This window comes from Gastrolobium bilobum, unplaced genomic scaffold (genome assembly GCF_033153095.1).
Source record: "Gastrolobium bilobum isolate Gb01-03AN ecotype WA unplaced genomic scaffold, APGP_CSIRO_Gbil_v1 utg2703, whole genome shotgun sequence".
Lineage (NCBI taxonomy): Eukaryota > Viridiplantae > Streptophyta > Magnoliopsida > Fabales > Fabaceae > Gastrolobium > Gastrolobium bilobum.
Genome location: NW_026898904.1, coordinates 327733 through 351148, shown reverse-complemented (window position 1 = coordinate 351148; position 23416 = coordinate 327733). Strand labels below are relative to the sequence as shown.

General features: G+C 33.2%; 3 protein-coding genes across 5 annotated transcripts; 1 reads left to right on the top strand and 2 right to left on the bottom strand.

Moving 5' to 3' along the window:
- Nucleotides 1-437: 437 nt before the first annotated feature.
- LOC133285279 (putative clathrin assembly protein At2g01600) lies at nucleotides 438-9517 on the bottom strand. 2 transcript variants are annotated; one of them, XM_061482489.1, is made up of 15 exons: nucleotides 9281-9517; nucleotides 9028-9097; nucleotides 8837-8934; nucleotides 6342-6480; nucleotides 6069-6196; nucleotides 3676-3768; nucleotides 3452-3502; nucleotides 2505-2570; nucleotides 2355-2420; nucleotides 2180-2260; nucleotides 1995-2075; nucleotides 1643-1822; nucleotides 1475-1565; nucleotides 1253-1362; nucleotides 438-1031 (listed from the first exon to the last, which is right to left on the bottom strand). In XM_061482489.1, the coding sequence occupies exons 1-15, from the start codon at nucleotides 9368-9370 to the stop codon at nucleotides 666-668; spliced, it is 1710 nt and encodes a 569-aa protein (XP_061338473.1). In that variant the 5' UTR covers nucleotides 9371-9517; the 3' UTR covers nucleotides 438-665. The 2 variants fall into 2 exon arrangements, with proteins under 2 accessions (XP_061338473.1, XP_061338472.1); XM_061482488.1 differs by having other exon boundaries at nucleotides 1253-1374; nucleotides 1484-1565; nucleotides 9281-9510.
- A 2788-nt stretch (nucleotides 9518-12305) lies between these two features.
- On the top strand, nucleotides 12306-14965 carry LOC133285286 (NAD(P)H-quinone oxidoreductase subunit L, chloroplastic). The gene is made up of 5 exons (XM_061482497.1): nucleotides 12306-12589; nucleotides 12699-12791; nucleotides 12879-12986; nucleotides 13065-13159; nucleotides 14651-14965. Exons 1-5 carry the CDS (start codon nucleotides 12467-12469, stop codon nucleotides 14802-14804), a joined length of 573 nt encoding a protein of 190 aa, XP_061338481.1. The 5' UTR covers nucleotides 12306-12466; the 3' UTR covers nucleotides 14805-14965.
- Nucleotides 14966-15674: 709 nt separating this feature from the next.
- Nucleotides 15675-21685, bottom strand: LOC133285282 (uncharacterized). 2 transcript variants are annotated; one of them, XM_061482493.1, is made up of 10 exons: nucleotides 21095-21685; nucleotides 20808-20945; nucleotides 19354-19542; nucleotides 17573-17710; nucleotides 17311-17429; nucleotides 17061-17193; nucleotides 16840-16969; nucleotides 16670-16749; nucleotides 16421-16555; nucleotides 15675-16259 (listed from the first exon to the last, which is right to left on the bottom strand). In XM_061482493.1, the coding sequence occupies exons 1-10, from the start codon at nucleotides 21596-21598 to the stop codon at nucleotides 16035-16037; spliced, it is 1791 nt and encodes a 596-aa protein (XP_061338477.1). In that variant the 5' UTR covers nucleotides 21599-21685; the 3' UTR covers nucleotides 15675-16034. The 2 variants fall into 2 exon arrangements, with proteins under 2 accessions (XP_061338477.1, XP_061338478.1); XM_061482494.1 differs by lacking the exon at nucleotides 20808-20945.
- Nucleotides 21686-23416: the final 1731 nt, after the last annotated feature.

Genomic DNA, 23416 nt, shown 5'->3' with positions numbered 1-23416 from the left:
TGATCCCTCACAAATTCAAAAAAGATCTATATTAATCCCTCAAAAAAACTAAAATGGATCCACTTTGAATTTCTTAAGGACCACGAATAACCTTTTTATTTGCTAGAGACTAAAGCGGGCATCGTAAAATTTGCCGAGAATCAAAAAGGGTATTTATTCTAAATTTTATTTTACTTTTTTTTCCTTGTCAACGGTAATAAGTATTGCAGGCTATTTTTTAAAGTACACTTTAGATGATATCAATATATGAAAATCAAAAAAAAAAAATCTGACGTGTACATTTGGTGTCCATGATAGCTTGTAAATGTTGTCAAAATCTGATGAAGCCTTGGCATTGTAAACTAGAAACTTCCAATGTCCAACTGATATGATAACAGTGACACATTCATACAATCACACAATACAGGATATATGAACAAGTGTATAGAAGTGTTCGAGAGTGGTGGAATATTCGAAGACAGCAATCCCACCATTATGTATATATAACATGATCAGTACATTATGTGTTTTCTCGGTTTTACAAGGCATGTCATCTTCATTCCAGAAAACAAATCTATCTAGAAACAAATAAGTAACAACTCATGTTACAATTTCTCACTTAAAAATGAATAAAAACCAACTTGGATTGATTAAATACATAACACATAATCACCAAAAAGCCATTCTTATAACAAGCCAGTGCTTCCAAATGGATTGTTATTCTGTGGGTGAGAAATGGGATTGGCAGGAAATGCCCCATATCCTGCTGCATCACCAAAGGGATTTGCTGGGTTCATCAACATATGCTGCTGCTGCTGCTGCTGCTGCTGCTGTGGCTGAAATGGTTGGTAAGGACCAAATGGATTTACTTGCTGTTGTTGCATTGTTGCCATTTGGACAGCATGTGGGGGAGGGATGTTGCTTGATAAAGCAAATGGATCTTGCACTTCAAATGGATTTGGGGCTGGTGCTCCATATACTGGTTGCTGTGCAGATCTATATGCTGCTTCATCGTATAAGCTGTTTAGAGTGAGAGAGTCCAATCCACCAGCCTGACATTCAGTGACAAAAACAAAATTATAAACACAGCTGAAGCTAGGGAGATTTCTGCTAGTCTCATCATTCACTATGGACAACACTTATTTCAACAATCATTGGCAACTCTGATAAATAGTATACACTCCTTAACTCATGCATGTAATGCATATTTATATCTGCTACATTAACACCAAATCTTATGCATCATGAATGTATGCAATATAGAAAGTCCTACCAATTGTCTCTCATTGACTGAAGAAATATCAGTACTTGGAGTGCTGACCAGGGCAAGCTCCCATCCGGTTGGATCAAAATCTTTTGTTTGAGCAGCACTTGAGTTAAAAGCTGACGTAGTGCCTATATATATGCATAAAACAATCACATTTCATAGATGAGCAAAACAATCCACTAAACCTAGCTCAGCAGCACAGTTTGAGTAGAGAAGTGACCCAAAAACAAAACTCACCAGTTTCAGTGGGGACTATGGCTAGGGCAAGAGCATTTCGTTCCTCTATGGATGATGCATCAGGTGTAGTGTCATTCAATCCCTGCAACAAGGGCAGTAATATGGAAAGTTAAAAAAAAAAAAACATTAACCGAGATATCTTTACATCCAAAAACTTACCAGTAAGTCTCCAGTTTCAAAATTGTTGTGAGATGGAGGTGGAGGAGGAGGAGGAGTGGCAGGCTCAGATTCTGAGACAACAACATTACTATCAACAGAAACTGTTGGCTCCTGCTCTTCAACGGTTAATTTGGTGTCTTCAATTGCAAGAACTTCTTCTGGTCTGTAAGTCAACTGAAGCTGTTGATACAGAATAAGAAATTAGTGGTCTAAAACTTGATTGTGAAAGAAATATTTCAAGGAAAAGTATACATTGATGACTAGCCAATATTAAGCAAAAAAAACCTAACAAACCCAAATTACAAAGAAACCATACAACTATATGCTATATAAACACAATAAATGTACTAACCAATGGCTCACTTGGAACTGTAACCACTCGCGGTGCCTCCTTAATGTACTCTTCCATGGTTATAAGAAAAGATTGTGGAGGCTAAAAAGATCAACAATACAAACAATGGGAACCCCGTATTAAAATTGAAACATAAAGAACTTGTTAAATCAAAGCATGAAATTACCACAATCACAAAGACACACCTCTCTTAAGACAGGAAACTGAAAATTCCTAGCAAGTTCCAATCCTTTGCAAACTTCATAGAAATCGGAGAGACTTGCTGCCTGCAACAATTTAAGTTTTTTAATACAAGCATCACGAAATTAAAATGCAAAAGCATACTGGTTAAGAGAAAGAAATAAAGATGCAAATTTTCACCTGCTGACCCGCACGTTTATAGGCTTCGAGAGCTTTAATAGCTTCATGTCTGGGCATCTCAAAAAACTACAAGGAAAATATCACTTTCCAATATAGAACACATTTTATTCAAACTTGATATTTATCAGAGATAACAACATGCCAATTTACCTTATCAACAAGATTGATAATGCCATCATTAATAGCACAATAAATCTTAAAGCTCTCTTTCAGTACCTAGAATGAGCAAGAGAACCAGATCAATAACAAAAGCAAGTAATTTAAATGCATGTAATATAATAAATTTAAAAACTATGGGTTTGTTTTTTCCGATGTTAATTTAGATAACTTTATCTAATGTTCATCAAAACGACGTCGTTTTGAGACGAAAATCATGGTATTTTTGTAATTTTAATTTATTTCAGGGTTATAATAGTCTTTATCACTCTAATTTTTTAATTTTTCAACCCCAAAACGACGTCGTTTCGATGAACATTAGATAAAGTTATCTAAAGTAACATCGGAAACTTTTTTCCCAAAAACTATATACCTCCAATACTAAGTACAAATGTAACATGCCACATTAATCAAAAGGGTGATCAATAACATCAACTCCAAATTCACAACTATGAACAAGGGATCATTTAACCATGATAACAATTGTCACCATAACTGCTGTTCCATTACTAAAGAGTATTAGTGGAGATAATTTGAAATCAATTCCAACATTATCAACAACCTTAATATGGAGGATATTCCCAGTCCCACTTTAAATGGAAGACGCTTCAATAAATGGTAGCAGATGTTTAAAAGTTGTTCCACTCAAAGCAAAAGATTTATTTAGCCCAATAATTCACATTTTCTTCGTTGTAATCCACATAAATAGAAATAAGAGAAAATATTCTGTAATAAGATCAAACAACAAAGTTTCAGTCAACCACAGAATCCCATCAGAAGTTTCCCAGTTATGTGTTATACAAGTCTTTGTCAGAAAAATCTAATATAATTGGCACATTCCAAAATTTATTTATATATACTATCTCTCACTAATCTATCAGTAAATTCTGAATGACTAGCTTAATACAAAGATGGTCTTTAGATAAACAGACAAGACATACCAGAGCCAGAGCATATTGTATAACATAATTGCTAACAGCTGCTCCTTCTGGCTGTAAAGTTCAGCATACAATCAGTTTGTATTATTTAAGAAGAAAATACTACAAAAAAGAAAGCATAGTAAGATAAAAATCACTATACCAAATTGATTTGTACGGTAAACTGATCAAATTAAAAAATAAATAAAGAAAAAGATAATGAATATCCACATGTTTCACAATATTACCCGGCAACCAACTAGGCGATATAGCAGCTGCTGCAAAGCAGGCAACTGCTCTAATAGCTCCTCACTATCCAAATCCCTTGTCTTGCTGTACCCCTGCTTGAATGAAAACAAATAAACATGAAAACTTCTCAAAACAAACACAATTTACAATAAGAAAGTTACATGCTTCACAAAAGCAGAGACTTAATTAATAGCAAGTCTGATAAATACACAACTAACCATTTAGAAGTTTTTAGTCAGCAATGACAAACCAATTTAAATAAAAAATATAGACCAATAATATAAAAAAAGTACTATATTGAATGAGCAGAACACCAAAGACAAGCTAAAAAAGCAACTCTAACAATATCAAGTTTGGGATAAAAATACACAATAAAGATACAAAGTACATGCACATGCATACAGACACGCTGACACGCACACAAAGGGCTGCATTCTCGCCAAAACGTTCAAAAGGTAAATCTGTAAAAGATAAGCCAAATGTTCACCAGGAAAACACACACACACACACACACACAAAGGAATGCTTTCTTGCCAAAACCTTAAGGTATCATGACTGACATGACAAACTGTTCCAAGGTGAAAGATACACCAAATGTTAACCACGAACCCAAACAAATTACTCCATGAGAAAGTAGTTGTCTCGTAATGCAAAATAAGTTGGCTACTGTTTCTGAACTACAACAGCACATAAGGCACATATCAGGAGAAAGAACTACGTTAGGTCCACAATTTTGCATTAATCCCATTAAGCACCGCTATCCAAACGAAAATCTTGAGGTTAGAGAGAAATGGGTTTGTCTCGGACAAACCTCTCAAAAGTAGGAGAATATATTTGAAACTGAAAAAAGGACTTAAAGGAAAACACGTCAGAAGAATCCAAAGTCCAACTCTCCTACTTGGATGAGTGAAAATAACTAGGTTCAAATTTGAAAATCCAGTTACTACATGTCTATAACTAGAAATTAGTTTCATAAAAGGTAAATCGTATACATCATTTCTTTAGCAACTGCTCTGACCAGGAGAATTTCTGCTTAATCATCAGAGTGATAAAAAATAATGGTACATTATTGAGGTGTTTGTACACAAAAATATGAAACATCTAAGAATGAAGTTTGGTATGAATCATTTCTGGTCTGGGCATGTAAGATTCCAATGTTTGGTATGAATTTTAGAGGCCTACACATGTTCAATGTCATGTGGTTGCACTTAGTATAGACACATAATTTTGAATTTCCAAAGTTTCCCTTTCTTAATTTATAAATACTTACATCACATGTATAGACTGAAAATATGAAGTGCGAGTTTGCTCAGACAAAAGATAGAGATCAAGATTCAGTGCATTTGCTTGGACAACAGGCACTGAATCCATGATAAAAGAAGGTAGTAAAACAAGATAGTATCGTGGATAGCGAACAATGTGTCTTAGGACGAATTGGAGGAAAGCCATTAGCATCGTGGAGGGGATAGACCTATTTTTCTTCTTATATTCCAGATGGTTCATTTTTAGTATTTTTCCTCTATATCTCCCCTTTATTTCCTTCTTTACCTCTCCCCTTCTTTTTCTTTTTATTTTTCTCTATTATTCTTCTCTTATTTATTAACTTTTTTCCTCTTATTTCTTTAATTTTTTTCTTATTTTTACTTCCTTTTTTTCTTTTCTTTTTTTCTGTTATGTATTTTTCTCTTACTTATCTCTATTTTCACTTTATTTTATTTCTCCTTTTAATTGTTAATTGCTATTTTTTTAAAAGTTCTACTGTTATATATATATATATATATATATATATATATATATAATTTTACTTTTATCCTTTTTTCCCTAAATTCTTCCATATTTTTCATTTAGTTTCATCTACCACCAACTCCAATTACTTTGGGATAAATATGATGTTGATGTTGAACTAATAAAACTTTAAATGTATATCACTTTGGTGCCTGGGCATCTTGGAACTAGTGCTTATATTTCAGAAATTTCAAAAGAACTTAACGTCATTATATACATTAGACGTGAAGGATCATCTAAAGCCTTAATATTGAGCCCCTAAAGATTCAAAAAATGAACAGTCAACAGACTACTGATGATAAGGTAAGCAAAGACAAGGAAATCCATGATAAAAGAAATTCGTCGGATGGAAGGGAAAGCCAATTTCATAAAGCACATGAATTACTACGGATGACTTTCAACTCCAAAATGCACATATTTAAGACATACCAAGCTTTTGACTCATAATTGGATATGAGTTCTGTCAAGGGAGATAGTATTTGGTTTAGGGCTTTAGTATTCATTTTACACAAACACTCTTCAATCCACATAAGACAATATCAGATGCTACATACTCGAAATTTTACCAGCTATCTCAAAAGAGTATAATAATTGCTTTTGAAATTACCTTCTCCTGCCCTTGGGCAGGCTTGGGTAGACGCTCAGCTTCAATGTCATATTTCAGAATCCGAAAACATTCAAGTCTTTCTTCCAAAAATAATGCATATGTACGTACCCAGGCAGAGCAATCCCAAGCTGCAAGCAAACAAATCATACAAGTCAACTTAAATATTGATAGAAAAATATTACTCAAAGAATAACTCTTAAAAAACCACTAACTTGAGCCCAAATGACAGTTAAACAACAAAATATAAAGATGGTAAGGTACAAAAATATTAACCAATTGGACTAGAATCATCCTTAAAATTTGAAAGTTGAAGAATTCGTCCTCTCTGAGAGAAATTCAGAAGTTCTTCTCTAAAAGTAGGATCACCCTCCCTCAATAACCTATGGATAACTATCAGCGTTTTCAAGGCCACCTGTGAACAAGAAGAAGGAAACTGAAACACAAGCATACTACATTCAACACAATTATGAGCTAGAAATGAGAATTAAGCTAGCAACTAAAGTTAATTACAGATAGAAATATAAAATAAAATAAAATAAAACCAACAGTTGAGAGTTAGAAAAATGACATCGCATAGGACTAGGGGTAACTCCTTTCTATATAATCATTAGACTACATGACCTGAGGAACAATGAGCAAAATTAGATACTCAGTTGAAATATCAATAATCAAAACACCTTAAACAATAACTAACATCTATGATGCACGGACACGGACACGGGACACGACACGACACGCCGACACGTTAATTCTAAAAAATGTCATATTTCGACACGTTGGGACACATTTTGATATTAAATAAAAAATTTAATATATATAATATAATTTATATTTAATACATATAAGAGTCCATAATAAGTCATACAACCAATCAAATATTTAAATTTCATAACATAAATATAAATATAAGTAATTTTTCGTATTTTGTTAATTTTTAATGTCAAATTTCATAACAGAAAAAAATTAATTTATAAATTATTTCTTTTATATTTAGTTAACAGAATAAAATTAAGATTTAAAAAAAAAAAAAAAAAAAACATGTCCGAGCTTGTCCCCAAATATTGACTGCGTGTCGGAGAGTTGACCGCGTGTCCCCAAATGTTGACTGCGTATCGGGCGCGTGTCCGTGTCGGACACGTGTCCGACACGCAAATTTTTAAAAAAATTGCATGTCCGTGTAGTGGTATGCAGGATTTCCATTCAATGCTTATTCCAAGAATGAGAAATTCCCATGTTTATAACCAAAAATTAGCAAAAATATAACAAAAAAGGAATGGTGATTTTTTCTATGGAATCCCATTCACTTTCAGATAGGGATGGGTCTAGCAATCAACTACTGAGGGGGGGCAAAATTATATAAGTCAAGATATTTAAATAAAAGAACTTTAGTTTGATAAGTGAATCAAATTTGGCACAACAAATAAGTAAGAACACTAGGGGACTTATTCTTTCACAAGAATACTATACTAGTATACTACCTATAATAGAAAAAGGAACGTTGGGGGCACCAAGGCACCTACTTGTTCCCTTCCATCCGTCCTTGTTCCTAGAGAGGTGGTAATGGCATTCCAAGCTTCATTTAATTTTTTTCACCCACATAACATCATTAATTTTTACTAAATAACAACTGCTACCCTCATTTAATTTAAACCACACATGTGGTTAAGTCCATTGGATGACCCTTTTAGTGCGTATCACAGGAGGATTAATGCACAGGATAAGGCAAAGAAATGGAAATAGAAAAACAAATAAGAACTTGAGCATGAAACTACATTGTTTTCTTTTGCATATCTAACACGAAATGTATACACTCAAATTTTTCTCATAAATAAATAATTTGTTACCCACTTTTGAAAAGTTGAACTTGAACATTGCTCCTTTGAATGCATACTCATGTTACAATATGTAAGATATACATGAGAATCTGAGATAAATTAAACTTTATGGTTTTTCTAATTAGAGGCATTTATGTAATTTAGATCAACTTTTATTCCATTCCCCATCAATTCGATGTGCAAAGCACATCCCATTCCTAAAACAACCAGACTATGAACTGGTAATGGTCATTTCATTCCCATTCTGAAGAATTGCCATTCAGCATCCCAAACATGCCCTAAGAATATTCCAATAGTCTGCATATGATCCAAAGTTCAATTGATTTTAAGATCTACAATTATATCAGGGGGGAAAAACTGATCATCACCTTTTAATAGACTGGAAAACATAATGAAAACAGAAACTTACAAATGTAACAATATTTTCTTATTTGGTGGAGAAAAGGGGTGGGCGACCAAGAAGTGCACTCGAGTGAAAGGAACTTAGGAATTCAACCTAGGGTTCATTATAGGCAGAAGAATAAAAAGGAAGGGTGGACATCAGATCCCTCCTCTATCCTTTAATAACTTATAAGAGATATCTATCTAAACAAGAACTGGTAAACACTGCTTTTAGTAGTAACAAGAACTGGACTTATCAAATAATTGGATCACTAATTGCATCCTTCATCGAAACTGATTTGAATCTTTCATAGAAATTTCCTTTCACGTTTCACCATTTTGGTTGATGTCATATAGGACACATTCCACAAGTGATTATCAAATAATTCAGAAATGCCACAAACCCAACACCAGTCCATCAAGTAAAGAAAGATCCATATCCAAGAAAACGCATATAAACAAGTTACTGAATACTCAAACAGGACCATAATTGTATGTTTGCAGTCACATCAATTGATCACATAAACTGAATCCAAAAAATGAAGTCAATACCGTCCAATTTCGAGTCTTCGCCAACCGACGGGAAAGGGCATGAATGCAGTAAGCAACATCAGCCCTGGGTCGAGCAGCAGACGTAGCAAACAGAATTTCTACAATAAAATCATAAAAGGATGTAAATTGGTCATCTTTCCATCACAAAAATGAAAACCCAGAAGATCAAATCGGATCTAAAAATCACTCACTTCTGAGGTGTCTTTCTTTGGGAGGACACTCAACATGGTTCGTGGCTTTGACAATGGCAACGTCCAAATCCTAAAAATAAGATCCAATGAAACCAACCCACTTGACAAAATTCATCAAAAAGAATGAAATAAATCAAATCATAAAGAAAAATTGAACCGAATACATGAAAAATTTTCTTGGGATCCAAACAACCTATCTTTAGAAAACGAAAAAAGAAAAAAGAAGAAAGAAAAGACCCAATAAAAAGAATACCGCAAAATCGCTGTTGACATGGGCAAGACCCACTTTGGTGGAGTCTTTGATGGCACCATAAGCTCTTCTCCAAGACGGAAGAGTACCCATTTCCACACTTTCAGCGCTGATCTCTCGGTTTTCTCTCTCTACAGTCTTGACCGTGTGATGGGTCTTGAGGAGGAGAGAGAAAGTGAGGAACTTTGATCAAATCGAAGTAATTGCTTCGACTAAGTGAAGAATCAAATCGAATTCCGACAACCTTGGCTTTTTGCGACCCCTCCTTTGCTGTGCATCACACCGGTTTTCTTTTTTCTTTTTTTAGTTGGTAACTTTATTTTTATTTTTATTTTTATTTTTAAATTTTATAAATATAATAATTGGTAATTAGTGATTACTACTATTCCAATTAAGAGCAATGATTGTGTATATTAAAGTGATTATTAACTAACGAAAAGTTATTATGTGGTTGGCCACACTCCTCAATCGCAACTGTAAGTAGCTGTTACGGAATGTTGTCTTGTACATTGATCTATGATCAAACTTAGATATAAATTGGCACTATCTGAACTCTCTGTTTTCATTTTTTAGTAGTTATGATGTGTCTGATTTTTCTTAGTAGTGTGATTTTAATAAACAGACATAAATTGACAGCATAGTGAAATTGGGAGATATGATACTGGTATTTTCAATTGTACGTGACTGATTATTTTTAATTATAGTTTGTTATTAATGTTTTTTTTTTTTTTTTTTTGTAAATAAAGAGGGGCTAAGCCCCTTATTAATGTTTTTTATGTTGTATATCTTCTACATACATAAAAATATATAAGGCCTATATTTTCTTTTTCTCTTTCTTCTTTTCGCATGTTCTCACGTGGGCTCCACATATTGTTATGTGAGTGAAGCAGATAAAATTATCTCCTATAACATGAGATATATTAATCCCTTATAAATTTTTAAATTAGTACAATAAACAAATAAAAGCAATTGATTAAGATTTTAATTAAATGAAAATTTATCAAATTGAGAGTTACTAAAAAGTTATAATCCAAAGTGATATTAATGAAGGGTTTTATAAGAGTTATGTTGTAGGAAAAGTGATTGTGTTATATTATAGAGATTCGTTTTGCGTACCGAAGTTTTTTTTTTTTTTTTTGCTGCGAGCCTCACAAAATGTTGTGTGTGTAGGAAATTTTTTGTGGTTATTTTAAATGATAGACGATAAACCCATTAATGAGTAGTGTAAATATAAATGTGAGATTATCAAATGGGGAAGGATGTTGTGACAACCAAGTTGTGTTACTACCAAGTGACTATCAATCAATCTTACCGTTAGATCGATTATGTTGATCCAACGGTTATATTTATTTCCATCTTTGTATGGTCATGATTCCCCATATTTAAAGTGAAAAACTTTAAATATGGGGAATCATCACCATACAAAGATGAAAATAAATATAAAGTATTAAATTTGGGGAATCATGACCATACAAAGATGGAAATAAATATAACCGTTCGATCAATATAATCGATCTAACGGTAAGATTGATTGGTAGTCACTTGATAGTAACACAACTTGGTTGTCACAATATCCTTCCCCTTATCAAATATTATTCTTAATTTTTTATTATTTCAAAATAAGTTATGTAAATTAAACTTTTTATGATATAATGCAAAACAAATTGAGGACTTTTTATATAAATTTTGACAAAAATTTACTTTTATTAATTGAATTGATAGGATAATTTTATGAGTTGAAATTTGATGAATTACAAATAAAAAAATTAATATTGTTCCAACTATGTATTATTATTGAGAATTGGTTATCATAAACTAATAATCCAATATATTAAGCTTTAAATGTTAACATTTTGAGGAGGCATCAAAATAATGGATTACCATAGACAATAATGGATTATTCTAAATATATTTTGATGAATTACTCTCTCCTTGGGTCAATAATCAATTATTGAACTTCAATAACTTATTACATAATATTATCACAAGTTGCAATCCAATATTTATTGAGTTTGAGAGTCCCATTATTTTATGTTTACTTTCAAATAATTGATTATTTTGAATAAACATAAATAATATCAAATAATTTGAGGGCTTTAAGTCTCTCCGGTTACAGGCGAGACGGTAAAAAAAATTATGAGGCGTTTAAAAAAAATTATTGGCACAGTGTGAGCAATTAATTTCTGGAAGAAACTAACAGAAAAAGACTTCTTAAGAGTCGAAACTCGTGGGGATACCGGAGGGAGCCAACTCGTCTCAAAGAGATAATTAGGGTTGGGTAACTCCAAAAAAAAAAAAAAATCTCTTTTCTTACCACTCCGCTTCGATGTCTGTGTCAGTTATTATTATTTTTTTTTTTTTTTTTTTAAGGTGGATCTCATATCTTTTTCTCTCAGTAGTAAAATTTCAACTTTTCATGTAACATGAGAAGTTACGAACAAACTAATTGTCCATAATTTGTTATTATAAATTTTAGATAATTGATTATTTGTCTGTTAGAGAACTTTGAACTCTTTTAGAAAGGAAAATAATCGGTTATTACTTTAAATAATTTATTATTGAATGTTTTAAAAACAAAAATATGAGTCGTAAGAGAGAATGAGAGCTAAGAGATTTTAAGAGTCATATTATTTTTCCTTCACAATATCCTTTATTTTTCTCTTATTCTAATTTTATGAAAGAGAGAACGTAAAAGCCCAACAAATATATATCAAAATACGGTCATTTTATTTAAAATAACATAAAATTATATTCTTTAAAATAATTTTTTTTTCTAGAATTATAATTTTAAAATACCAAAAAAGTTAAAATTGATTTTTATTCACAAATATAAAAAATTTAAACAGAATAATGTATAAAAATTTATTAGAAGTGAAATTCCAAGTTTTATTTTCATCCTACAATTATATATAGATTTATTTTTGTTTCGAATCTTACCAAAACTCACTACATTTGTGTTGACAACTAACTATATAAAGTTCATTTACTAAAAAAAAACAGTATATAGAGTTTAAGGCATTTTGGTTCCTATCAAAACTCGAATGGATGAGTCTCATTTCCATGTGTCATATCCTCAATCTACATAAAATTTTGTCATCTTTTTCCACAGAAGGCCATTCACCCGTTGCCATGGAACTGAACTGTGGAAAAGGATAAGGACCAAACTCAAAAGAGAGTTCTAAACAAAAAATGAGTTGCTCATTCAGCCTCCATGTTCCCAAAGCTCTTCCTTCCCTTCCCACTTCTCTGATCTTTATTGCTTCCAAACACAAATCATCCCACAAAAACACTAGTCCTTCCCAATCACTACATGTACGTTGCTTTTCTTCTGCCAACCAATTAATTCTCCACTAGTTTTAGTTTGTTCCATTTCCCTTCATTGAAAAACTTATCTAACTTGAACCCATGAATCCAATTGCAGACAATAACATGTAGCAGCCAGAAGCCAAATGATTATTTCAGTCTGAAGAAACCAAGTTTGGCACTGCACATAGGAGCAGTACTCTTGGCCATTGTGAGGTTTTTGCACATTGAAATTCAGTTCTTGCTACCCTTTTTGCTATTATAAACAAAAGTTTATTGTGGCTACTTACTTGAACAGGCTGAGCAGCCAGCATTAGCAGTCACTGGAGAGAATAACCCACCAGAACTTACTGGGCTTTTGATACAGTTGGGGATTGTTCTCTTTATCTACTTCCTTGTCGTCCCAGTAAGTTATATATTTCCTTTCACAACTATGCAATCCAAGTTTGTCCTTATGTATTCAACTAGAGTATCTGAATTGCAGCCAATAATCATGATCTGGTTTTGGAAAAGATGGTACAGAAGAAAGTTTCTGGAGATGTATTTGCAATTCATGTTTGCCTTCATTTTCTTTCCAGCGTGAGAAGCTCTTCCCCTCTCTATAAACAAAAATTATATATATTGCTCTTCATACCATTATTGTCTAACTTTGTCAAGAGACTATTCTCGTTGTTCTGCCTAGGCACATGTCTGCCAGAAGGTCGGGTCTTTGATGTTGGATCTAGGATTTTCTCTCTAGATATATATGAACTAGGTATCTTGGAAATAGCTGATCACTACACACTATATGATGGCTTTAGCCAGAAGGGGTGTATGTGCACTGTCGTGTCTTAAATAAAATAGGTCTTAAATAAAATAAGGTTAGAGAGATCAGTCATACATGTGGTCTTTAGTCCTATTTATAGAGCTTACCTCTGGGCTGATATTGGTTGGACTTCTTGCTGCTGTGGGCCTTTATCTGGTCCTTTCTCTGATCCATAACACTCGTATTCTCACAAATAAGTTCGGGTGCCATCTAGAACTTTTTCCGTTAAATAGTGATGAAGCAACTGGTACAATATTTGTGTACAATTGTGCCTTGTGATAATTAACATACAAATAAAGTTTGGTTGCGTTACTCTCTCTTGAAATCATTTATTCTAATAATTGGCAGCATATATATAGGATTAAATACTTCTGATGTTATATAAGAAGAATTTCTTCTCCTACACAAACAACTAACATGTGAGTCTCATTGAAATTTTGTTTTTTTGTTTTCTCTTTTCAATGGAACCTATTGTGTGTATAAGAGAAGATATTATTTTCATGTGATATGAAAAGTCTTTAATTCATATATATATATATATATATATATATATATATATATAAATTCGCTTTTTCTACAGTCAATGTAGATAATTTATCTACATTGAGCCTAAAACGACATCGTTTTGAGGCGAAAATCAAGGTATTTTTGTAATTATAATTTATTTCAGGGTTATAATAGTCTTTTTCATTATAATTTTTTAATTTTTAACCCAAAACGACATCGTTTTGGGAGCGAATGTAGATAACTTATCTACATTCACTTTAGAAACATTAAAGTCATATATATATATATATATATATATATATATAAGAAAAATATTTCTGATTTTGCTGTAAAAAATATTTCTATTTCACATTCATATAAAACTGAGTGGGTCCTACAGTGGGATTTACTCACTTTTATGTGAGTGTAGCAGATAAATATTTTTTTGTAGTAAAAACAAAGGCAAAATGTATTCTTCTGTTGCAGTAAATTATTTATATCACGTCACTCTTAGTTCGTAAAATGTGCCTAATTTTTTTTTTTTCACAAAATCTAGTGTGACCCAGCTTGCTTCTATGTGCAGAAAAATTTGATAATCTCCGACTACAGTAGAAAAACAAAGCCCAAAAACAAAAATGCTAAACTGATATAAGTTATCATATCCTATATATGCATATATTCTTTTATGGACCCACCTTTTTATGTGAGTGGCAGATATATATATATTCTTTCTTCTAAAAGCACACTAATGGGTGAATTATTTCCTTCTTGTCCTGCAGGATTATTCTTTGGGCTCCATTTCTAAACTTCAGGAAGTTCCCACGGGATCCATCCATGAAATACCCTTGGTCTATACCCGAAGATCCTTCTAAAATTAGAAATGCATACTCAAAGTACCCATTTGCCAAACCTGAAGATTATGATAATTTATGAGATTGCGACCAAAACGGAACAAATCAGAAGTTCGATTGTAATCCTAAGAGTACAGTTCTCCAAACTACATTGTTGTGAATGTAATATTATACATTTTTCTGCTTTTGATTACAAACTGTATCGAATGTGATTCAGATACAAAATTTTACGGTAACACTTCATATCTTCAATTTCAATGTCCACCAGTGAGGATCGGATTCCGTAAAAGAAAACAACTTCTCTTTAATCACTAAGCTAGTGAGATTGATCTTGATGTATTGTCAAGGGTTTCAAATCAATATACGCGTGTGGTGAGAATCAATTGACATTAATCTAATTTATTTGACACACAATTTTTATCGAAAATAATATTAATCAATTCAGTAGTTGAACTATAAGTAGTTACGATATTGATCATGCATGCCAAATTTCAGAAAGACAAACCCAGACTCGAACCCATACCTCCCGATTACAAAATGCAACCTAACTATTGGAACTCATACCTTGCCATCGTAAGGTGCAACCTTACTACCTCACCCTCAATGCCAAATTTTAGAAAACAGAAACAAAATTAAATGTCCGTCAAACAATAATAAATTAGTGTCTCAGAAGCAGAAAAAGATTGTTTTAGCATCAATAGGCTAAAATGACGAAGGCCTAAACAAGAAAGCGCCTACACACTCGAAGATTATTACTGAAATCAATTATCGACTTCTCCCGTTCTCTGACTCACAGCAATCATATATATTGCTTTGAATCGACCGTTTGATAAGCTCAACAATGTTGTTCATTTGAAGGAAAAAAATAAATGAGATTAGAGAAAATACAGGGAAGAAGGGCACAAGCCATGATAACCGTGCAAAAGCTAGAAAAAAAATTTACAGTATGCCATCAAAATTCCTTCGATTCAACTAAATTGACTTGAAAATAAAGGTATAGTTACCTCATTGGCATTTTGCCAGCATTGTTAAAGTAAAGGCATAATAAGATAACTAAATTTTAAAACTCGACAGAAACAAGAACATCAAATAAATTATAAAATGGTCAAACTAAATTAAACCTCAAAGCAGTGTTAACCTCAACTATTCTCTGTCATCCGAACAGGATTTGAACTAAGTTTACAACCTCCACATTATGCACTTTATTACGAGGCAATCGGTTTATTGTACCCATTGTGAATGAGATGGGCTTAAAAGAAAATTGCTGCTTGGTGCAACCAATTGCCAGTATTGCAGAATATTCTCAAAGTGCTCAGTACGGAGAGTTGAAAATTACAGAGAGCTTCTTAAAATCCAAAGATTCAGTATTGGAGGACAAAAGAACAGCACCCACAGCCAAAGCAAGAACTGTGAAGGTCAAACATGTACACCCATGGCTTCGGGAAACTCTTCCTAAGATTATCTTACAATATTTATCTGCATCCTTGAAGAGTGCTAGGCGAGCCGCATCTGTCCCTGTAGCCAATGCTTTCTCATTCTGTCGCCAAAAATAGTCAAAATCATTATATTCAAGTTAAACATTCTGCTACTTCAATACAGTAAACACAATTCAATCAGTCCATGTCAGGGTGATTGGTAAAAGATCCCAGATGCAATAAACTGAAAGTATATCATGTAGGCAGATGAATGAGAAACTACCTTTTGCCTAAAATTCCTAAGGGTATCCCTCAGTGACTCATGAGGAGACAACTTTGTTGATTGCTCCTTCCAACCATCAGAAAGCTTCTTCAGAACTGAAACGCTAGCTTCAAGGTTATCCTGATAAGCTTTTTCCTGTCCATATCCAATAAGGAATGGGATCAAATAAGTAAATATAATTTTTATCCAAAAATCTGCAAAAAACTTGCATGAACTCAAAAAGGTATGTTTCTAGATAGAATAACTCACCCATTGCTTGTAGCATTCAGTGCTTTGGCTCAAACACCAAATAAAAATACCAGCTGCTTCGTTTGATAACTCCTGATTGTCTGCAAAATACAGCCATGTTTCAACATACCCTCTAAAACATTTATTTCATCTAAACAACACAAATGAAACAATAAATCAGGTGTCCATACCTTCTCCTGCTGCTTTTATAGCAAAACTGAATATCTGCTGTGAAACTTGTTTCATTGCTTTACTCCCAGGAGAACCGCCAAGAGCCACATCTTTCAGAGTGGGATATACGGCCTCAAATCTTTCCGTAGCCTATATAAAAGCAGCATATTGAAATGAATTCAAAGGTTTAGAGCTATGATATATTCAAATGCAGATATACCAGAGAAAGCTGAACATATACCTTTACTCTAGTTGAGGATGGAGGGAAAGTGACCCGGATCAAAATTTCAAATGCAGCAGGAGGAATTAACCGTTCCCCTTTTCTTACAGCACCATTTACTAAAACAGGCCGTGCTTTAGGGGTAGACAAAATTCTGCCACCAAATCACAAAAAGAATAATGGTGATGACACTGGTATCTATATAAAAAGAAAAGGGGTATAAAAAGGTACATAAAAAAATAAAAATAAAAGAACATCGATATTTACATACTTTTCCACTAGCTGCAAAACCAAATCCCTGGATTGGGGATTACCACTTTTGCCAATCACAATAGGTAGGAGATTCCGTGACCAAGCATACAAGCCTACTGACAGATCTCCTACCGAAGCCTACACAGAAATATTTCAATATTAAGCATTATAAAAACGAAGGGTAAATGCTACAGTTCTCCTTTTGAGTAGGTCATACTGACATAACTTATTTTTTTGGATGTCTCATAAGTTCTCTAGTTATTTTTGCATATACCCCTTACCTGAGCTATCATCCATACAACAACTGGAAGCTTATCTTGCCCTTGATACTTTGTGTTCTCCTTCAATGTAGGTAATACAGTAGTAAGAGCATCCGGCTTCCGACGCAATACCATCGCTAAAACAACGAATATTGCAACCTGCAGATCATGTAAATTGAATGTCAATTCTACAGCTCAAAGAACGGGGAAAAAAAAAAAAAAACATTTTGCATTTGCAAAGCTACAGAAAATCATAGAAAGGTTGAATGTGATTTAGGGACCAAAAGCCATAAAAATTCTGTGAAGTCAAATTTATACAATAAAAAATTCACAAAATTAAGATGATGAAATCAGAAGACACAAAACTACAATGTGCAAAGTAACTATCTAAATCAAATTTATTCATATGGAAGCATTGTATTTATTTTCACTTCTTTTCATTTTCAAGTGCTTTTCAATTTCAAGAGAAAAATACATATAGATTGAATAATGAAAGTGTTAAGACCCACAACTGATATTAAATATAAGGGACTGGAAAATAATGCTGAGTCAGCAGGTAGTCTGTTGGAAGAGAATATTCTAGAAAAGGGCTCAACAGAATTCAGTTGGGGGCTTTGGAATGCAGCAGGAAAAATAAAGGATAAGTATAGACACCATCGGTAATCTTTGGTTTGGGCTGGAATTGGGAGATACTAGAGCCTCTCTTAGTGCTCTAGGTTATCTGAGTCTTTTTCCTTCAATTTATTGTATTTTCCTTTACATTTCTTCTTCGTAAACCTTTCAATACTGTTGTGGTTCTCCAAATGTATACGGGTAAATATTGTATTTAAGTTTCCATATCAGAATTAAAGTTTCCCTTTCTATTAGTTACTTTTGTGTTGTGACTTGTGAATTGTTGATCTCTATCAGAAAGCAAAAGAAGATACCCCATTTTGCTAATTGTGTACTATCAAAGACGGCAATGGCAATCTATGAACATGGACATTTGACCTTCCATGACACTGAATGCCCAATCCCCCAAAGAAAAATAAAATTGATTAAAAAAGTTATAAAGGCATATTCTGATGTTTGTCAGTCATACATGGAAATTACTCGTGAATTGACTGCCTATCTCAAGAGCACATATTTGTAGTTCCTTTATTTGTCTCGACATTGACCATTCATTCATTCATGTTGAGTGCACAGTTCAAAGAAGATCCCATAAAAATGGAAACATAAAAAACAGGGCTAACTAATATTAAAGTTTAGCAATGTTGTGCCTCCTCCATGCCTCTAGCTATTTTATACTAATCAGAGCAACTTGAACACTTAAAAGCAGAGGCTTATCATATGAAATATAATTACTTATCACAAACAAATAAATTAAAATATAAAATTGCACTGAGGCACATATCAGAGAATATTATAGTCATTCACTAATCAAGCATCCCTATTGCATTTGGTAAGAAAGGAACATTTGGATTTATAAAGGAAGGTGTACTTCATTAATTAATCATGTTTTGGTACAAGATTATTTACTTGGCCTCTCTTTGGGGTTCAACACATAGATTCTTCCAGAGAGTCCCCTTAATAGATTTGCAGAGCGAACAGAGAGATTTTCTGTATTGATGTTTCTGTTTGGCGGGTGGCCTTCTTATTAGTTTATAATTAGGAGGATTCCTTTCGCCCACCCCTCTTCCTCTCTCTCTTTTATGTAGCCATTCTTATCTTCTAATAAAAGTTATTTCTTTTATCCAAAAAAAAAAAAGGGGGAAAAAAGCACCACTATTGCATTGCAAAGTAGACTATTCAGTGTAAGTTACCTGAGATTTTGAAGCCACTTGTTGCACAGCCTTTTTGGAACCCTTGACCACAGTTTGCTGACCACCCAAGTCAGCAAGAATGCTATCTAAAGACCAAAGCAGAAAGGAACTAAGTGCCTCAGGAGAACGTTGGTTAATCCAGTCGGTTGATGTCTTGTATACAGCCTCAGATATGTGAGAAAGTGGCGTCTGGCAAAAAGGAATATCCTTTTATAAGTTTTCACAGTACAAAATAAAAAACTAGAAACATGATTCTGATAAAGAAACCTATGATAGAATGTAAACGCTGAACAATAATTATCAAGTATTCTTCAAACATCAATTTACCCTAACAACAAGAACAGTCTCAATGTAATAAGCTAAACAGTACAGGAAGAAACATATAAAAACATTTCAGTACTAAATTATGGGCAAGCATAAAACATTTAATTAAAAGCTAACTGTAAAGAGTAATATATGATTTCTATTAAATTGAGATTTCATAACTATGAAGCTCAAGGTCATAAATCCTCAATAACATGACACGTTAATATCTTGACATGGTAGAAAAGGCACACAAATTTAGGAAAAATCTTTCTTAAATCACCAATTTTCAAAAAGTAAATATAGTAAGTGGTATCACATAAAACCAATGTCACAATAGATTTCGTAGGACAGCTAGCATCAATATGCATCCCAATTAGATTTCACTACACTAAAGACACTAACATTCGGCTTTGTAAAATATCAATGCCACCAATGTACTTTACATATTGAATAATTTAACAGTGAATAAATAAAACAATAAGTTATTGATTCGCTGCTGTGAATTTCTTTTATAAGCTATTAATTAGAGAATAATGTGACTGAACTTCACAAAGATCAACAATTCATATATGTGAAGAGTAAACATGATAATATAACAAACATGGTTATAAGTTCTAACAAAATATAAGTATTTTAACAAAAAAAAATTAAGTAACAATAGCAAAGAAAGCAGGACGCAATATAACTAAAATGTGCATGAAGAGCATAACATTCTAAAGCACTCATAACATGAAAAGCAGCACAAAGTTCATCCCACAAATCCATTTCAAGCCACAATTTCTTTATTTACTTATTTTTGAGCGCTTAGAGAGGGTTATTGGATTGAGCGCTTACCACTAGGCCAAAAGCTATAGCTTTTAGTCAGGGTGCAAATCTTTCTAGTTATCCTTAAGGCCTTACCAACCCCAAACGACATGGTTCGATATGACTCCGACCCCACACTCGCCTTGGCAAGATAGGATGTTGGCCTCTCCAACCCCACAATAGTCAATGATTCATCCGAAAACTCAAGCACACATCACAATTAAACACATACATTTATCAGCATCATTCCCATCACAACAGTTAATCTTCCATTCCATTATTTCTCATCTCAATGATAATATTTGTATAGGGAAGAATAAGAATAAAAGGAATTCCAAACTTACATCAACAATCTTAGCCACAGTTGACTCCCTGAACAACTTCACCCAGGGAAACTGAGCAGCGCTCACAGCAGAAAAAGCACGTCCAAAATAATCTGCAAACCGCATCATCTGTATGTCCTGCTGCTTCTCGTAAGATGTCTATAGTGAAAAACAAGCAAAAACGAATTTAAATTAGATCAAACCAAACCAAACCATACGCATCTTCTCCTGGATCCAACAGATCAAACCCAAATACTAAACCTAAACAATGGTGAATTAACTGACATTAACCAAATCAGATGCCCTACCGATATATCAACGAGAAAAGCCCCCAGATCAGCCGCGTCAATCTTCGCCGCCGCCTCCGCCACCGTCACCTTAGGCTTCTTCAGCTTCTTTTGCTTCACCTTCTTCGCCTCCTCCCCTTTCCCATTCTCCGCCGAACGATCCACATCCTCATCGTCCTCGTCGTCATCTTCGTCATCGTCGCGAGACCGTTGCTTCGATCTAACCGGAACATCGTCGAATCCTGCATCGGCCGCCCTCCGCGCCTCAAGAATTCGCCGGCGCCTGTCTTCCGATTGCAGCTCGAGCGACCGGAAGACGGTGTCGGCGCCTGGCACCGTCCCGTTGGGACCAAGTTTGTTGGAATTGGCGCGAGAATCGGAGCCATTGGTGCTGTCATTGGCCTTCTTCTTCTGTCGTTTTGGGTAGGTGACCTTCTGCCAGCCATGGTCGGCGCTATGAGCAGCAGCAGAGACACCGTTCGATTCGTTATGGGCGGATTCGATAGCTGCGTGCTTTTCCTCCATTGTCGTTGTTGGAAAAGTGATTTTTCTCTGTCTTTGTCTCTTTCGGTTTCCCGGTGGGAAAATGCGAAGGGAAAAAAGAGAAAATGATGGAAATGATGAGAAACTGAAAGAAAAATGGAAGAAGTTGAAAAAGGAATTTCTTTATCTTGGAAAGACTTCCGTTTTGAAATTGACCTCGCTCCCGCCGCGGAATTACCGCAATGCCATAGGGTAGTTGTGTTGAAAGGAGCACGTGTTGTACCGAATAGGATCTCGACACGTGTATAGTTTGTATCTGTTCGTAACACGTGTTTGACTAAAAATTAAAGCCCATGACAAAAATATAAATAAAAATTAGAGCCCCTCTTCTGGTCTTCCATGCCCTTATCCATATATCTCAATAAAAATTGATAGATAAATGAATAAATAGAAAGAAATAACAAAATGTTGGGAAAAGCAACGTAATTATATTGTTAAAGGTTATGCGTTTGGGTAGTTTATATTAGGTTATAGTTTAATTTTTATCATTATATTAAAAAAATAAGTTGCAGCAATTATTGCAATTGTATTCATATGTAATGAACTAATGACATTAATTTAGTTTATATTTAAGTTGTTCAACATAAACGGGTTCATAACTAAGATTGAGTATAAAATTGATTCTGTCATAGAGGTATCATAGAGGTATATGTGCTATTTTAAAAGTTTATTTAAACATATTCTAATAGCTTAATTTCCTTAAGCATTTGTTAACAAAATTTTAATTAAAAAAGCACAAGTTGCCCTGTGGATCATTTGACTCAATTAGTTAGAATCCAAAGCAATACTAGATAAAATAAAAGAAATTTTTATAAAAAACGGAAAAGCAAAAATAGCTGACATGCTCGTCTATTGAAAAATAAAAAACCCGGATATAAATTGAAATCATTTGTAATTAGAGGGGAAATATTCGACTATTTCGTTTGAATTAAAGACATTATAGATTTTTCTAAAAAGATAAAATAAAATAAGGATTCGTCGAATATTCTGTTGCAGGAGATCTTATAAAAAAAGATAATTATATATTACGGATAATATATAATTATTTTTTTCTATCCTTTATAACTATATATTACGAATAGTACATAGTTTTAATATTAAAAAAAATTATATTCATTAATACATAACTATTTTTTTGTTGCGGGAATTCCTGCAATATAATTCTTATATTTTTCATAAAATAAAATATTATAGATTTCTCAAGTTCTATCAATCTTGTTCCACTGCGGCAATTCTAAGGTTTAATTTTATTTTTTATGTTTTGAATACAAGGTTTAATTATTTATTAGTAGTTTAGACTTTATATATTTATACTGATGATGTATTATTTATTATATAATGAATACAAATATAAAAATTTGTTAATTGTAAGGTAGACAGCATGCCTAATCTTGATCTTTTACATTATAATTATATGCATTTAATTTTCTTCAATATCTCATATATTATGAAAAAAACAATGATAAATTTAAAATAAAAAAGAGAGCCATTTTTAAAATCATGAAAATTGTTATATATAAAATAAAATCATGCAAATATTGTTAGGAAATATGAACCTTCATTTAATTTTATGGGTGCAATATTGTATGCAAAATCTACAAAGATCACAAAAAAATACATTCTTTCTAACCAATTTATTCTATTATTTGTTAATTGTTATTTTTCATTTAGGTTGATTGGCCCTTTTATGCTGGTGAGGTAGACAGCATGCCTAATCTTGATCTTTTACATTATAATTATATGCATTTAATTTTCTTCAATATCTCAGATATTATGAAAAAAACAATGATAAATTTAAAA

Coding starts and splice junctions, on each gene's coding strand:
- LOC133285286 (XM_061482497.1), top strand. CDS start 12,467: ATGAGTTGCTCATTCAGCCTCCATGTTCCCAAAGCTCTTCCTTCCCTT. Junction 12,987..13,064: donor TCTACTTCCTTGTCGTCCCA/GTAAGTTATATA, acceptor TCTGAATTGCAG/CCAATAATCATGATCTGGTT. Junction 13,160..14,650: donor GCCTTCATTTTCTTTCCAGC/GTGAGAAGCTCT, acceptor CTTGTCCTGCAG/GATTATTCTTTGGGCTCCAT.
- LOC133285282 (XM_061482493.1), bottom strand. CDS start 21,598: ATGGAGGAAAAGCACGCAGCTATCGAATCCGCCCATAACGAATCGAAC. Junction 16,970..17,060: donor CATCCTCAACTAGAGTAAAG/GTATATGTTCAG, acceptor GCTTTTATATAG/GCTACGGAAAGATTTGAGGC. Junction 16,556..16,669: donor CTGAATGCTACAAGCAATGG/GTGAGTTATTCT, acceptor GGATATGGACAG/GAAAAAGCTTATCAGGATAA.
- LOC133285279 (XM_061482488.1), bottom strand. CDS start 9,370: ATGGGTACTCTTCCGTCTTGGAGAAGAGCTTATGGTGCCATCAAAGAC. Junction 3,769..6,068: donor CTGCCCAAGGGCAGGAGAAG/GTAATTTCAAAA, acceptor TCATTCAAGCAG/GGGTACAGCAAGACAAGGGA. Junction 2,076..2,179: donor AGTTTCCTGTCTTAAGAGAG/GTGTGTCTTTGT, acceptor TGATCTTTTTAG/CCTCCACAATCTTTTCTTAT.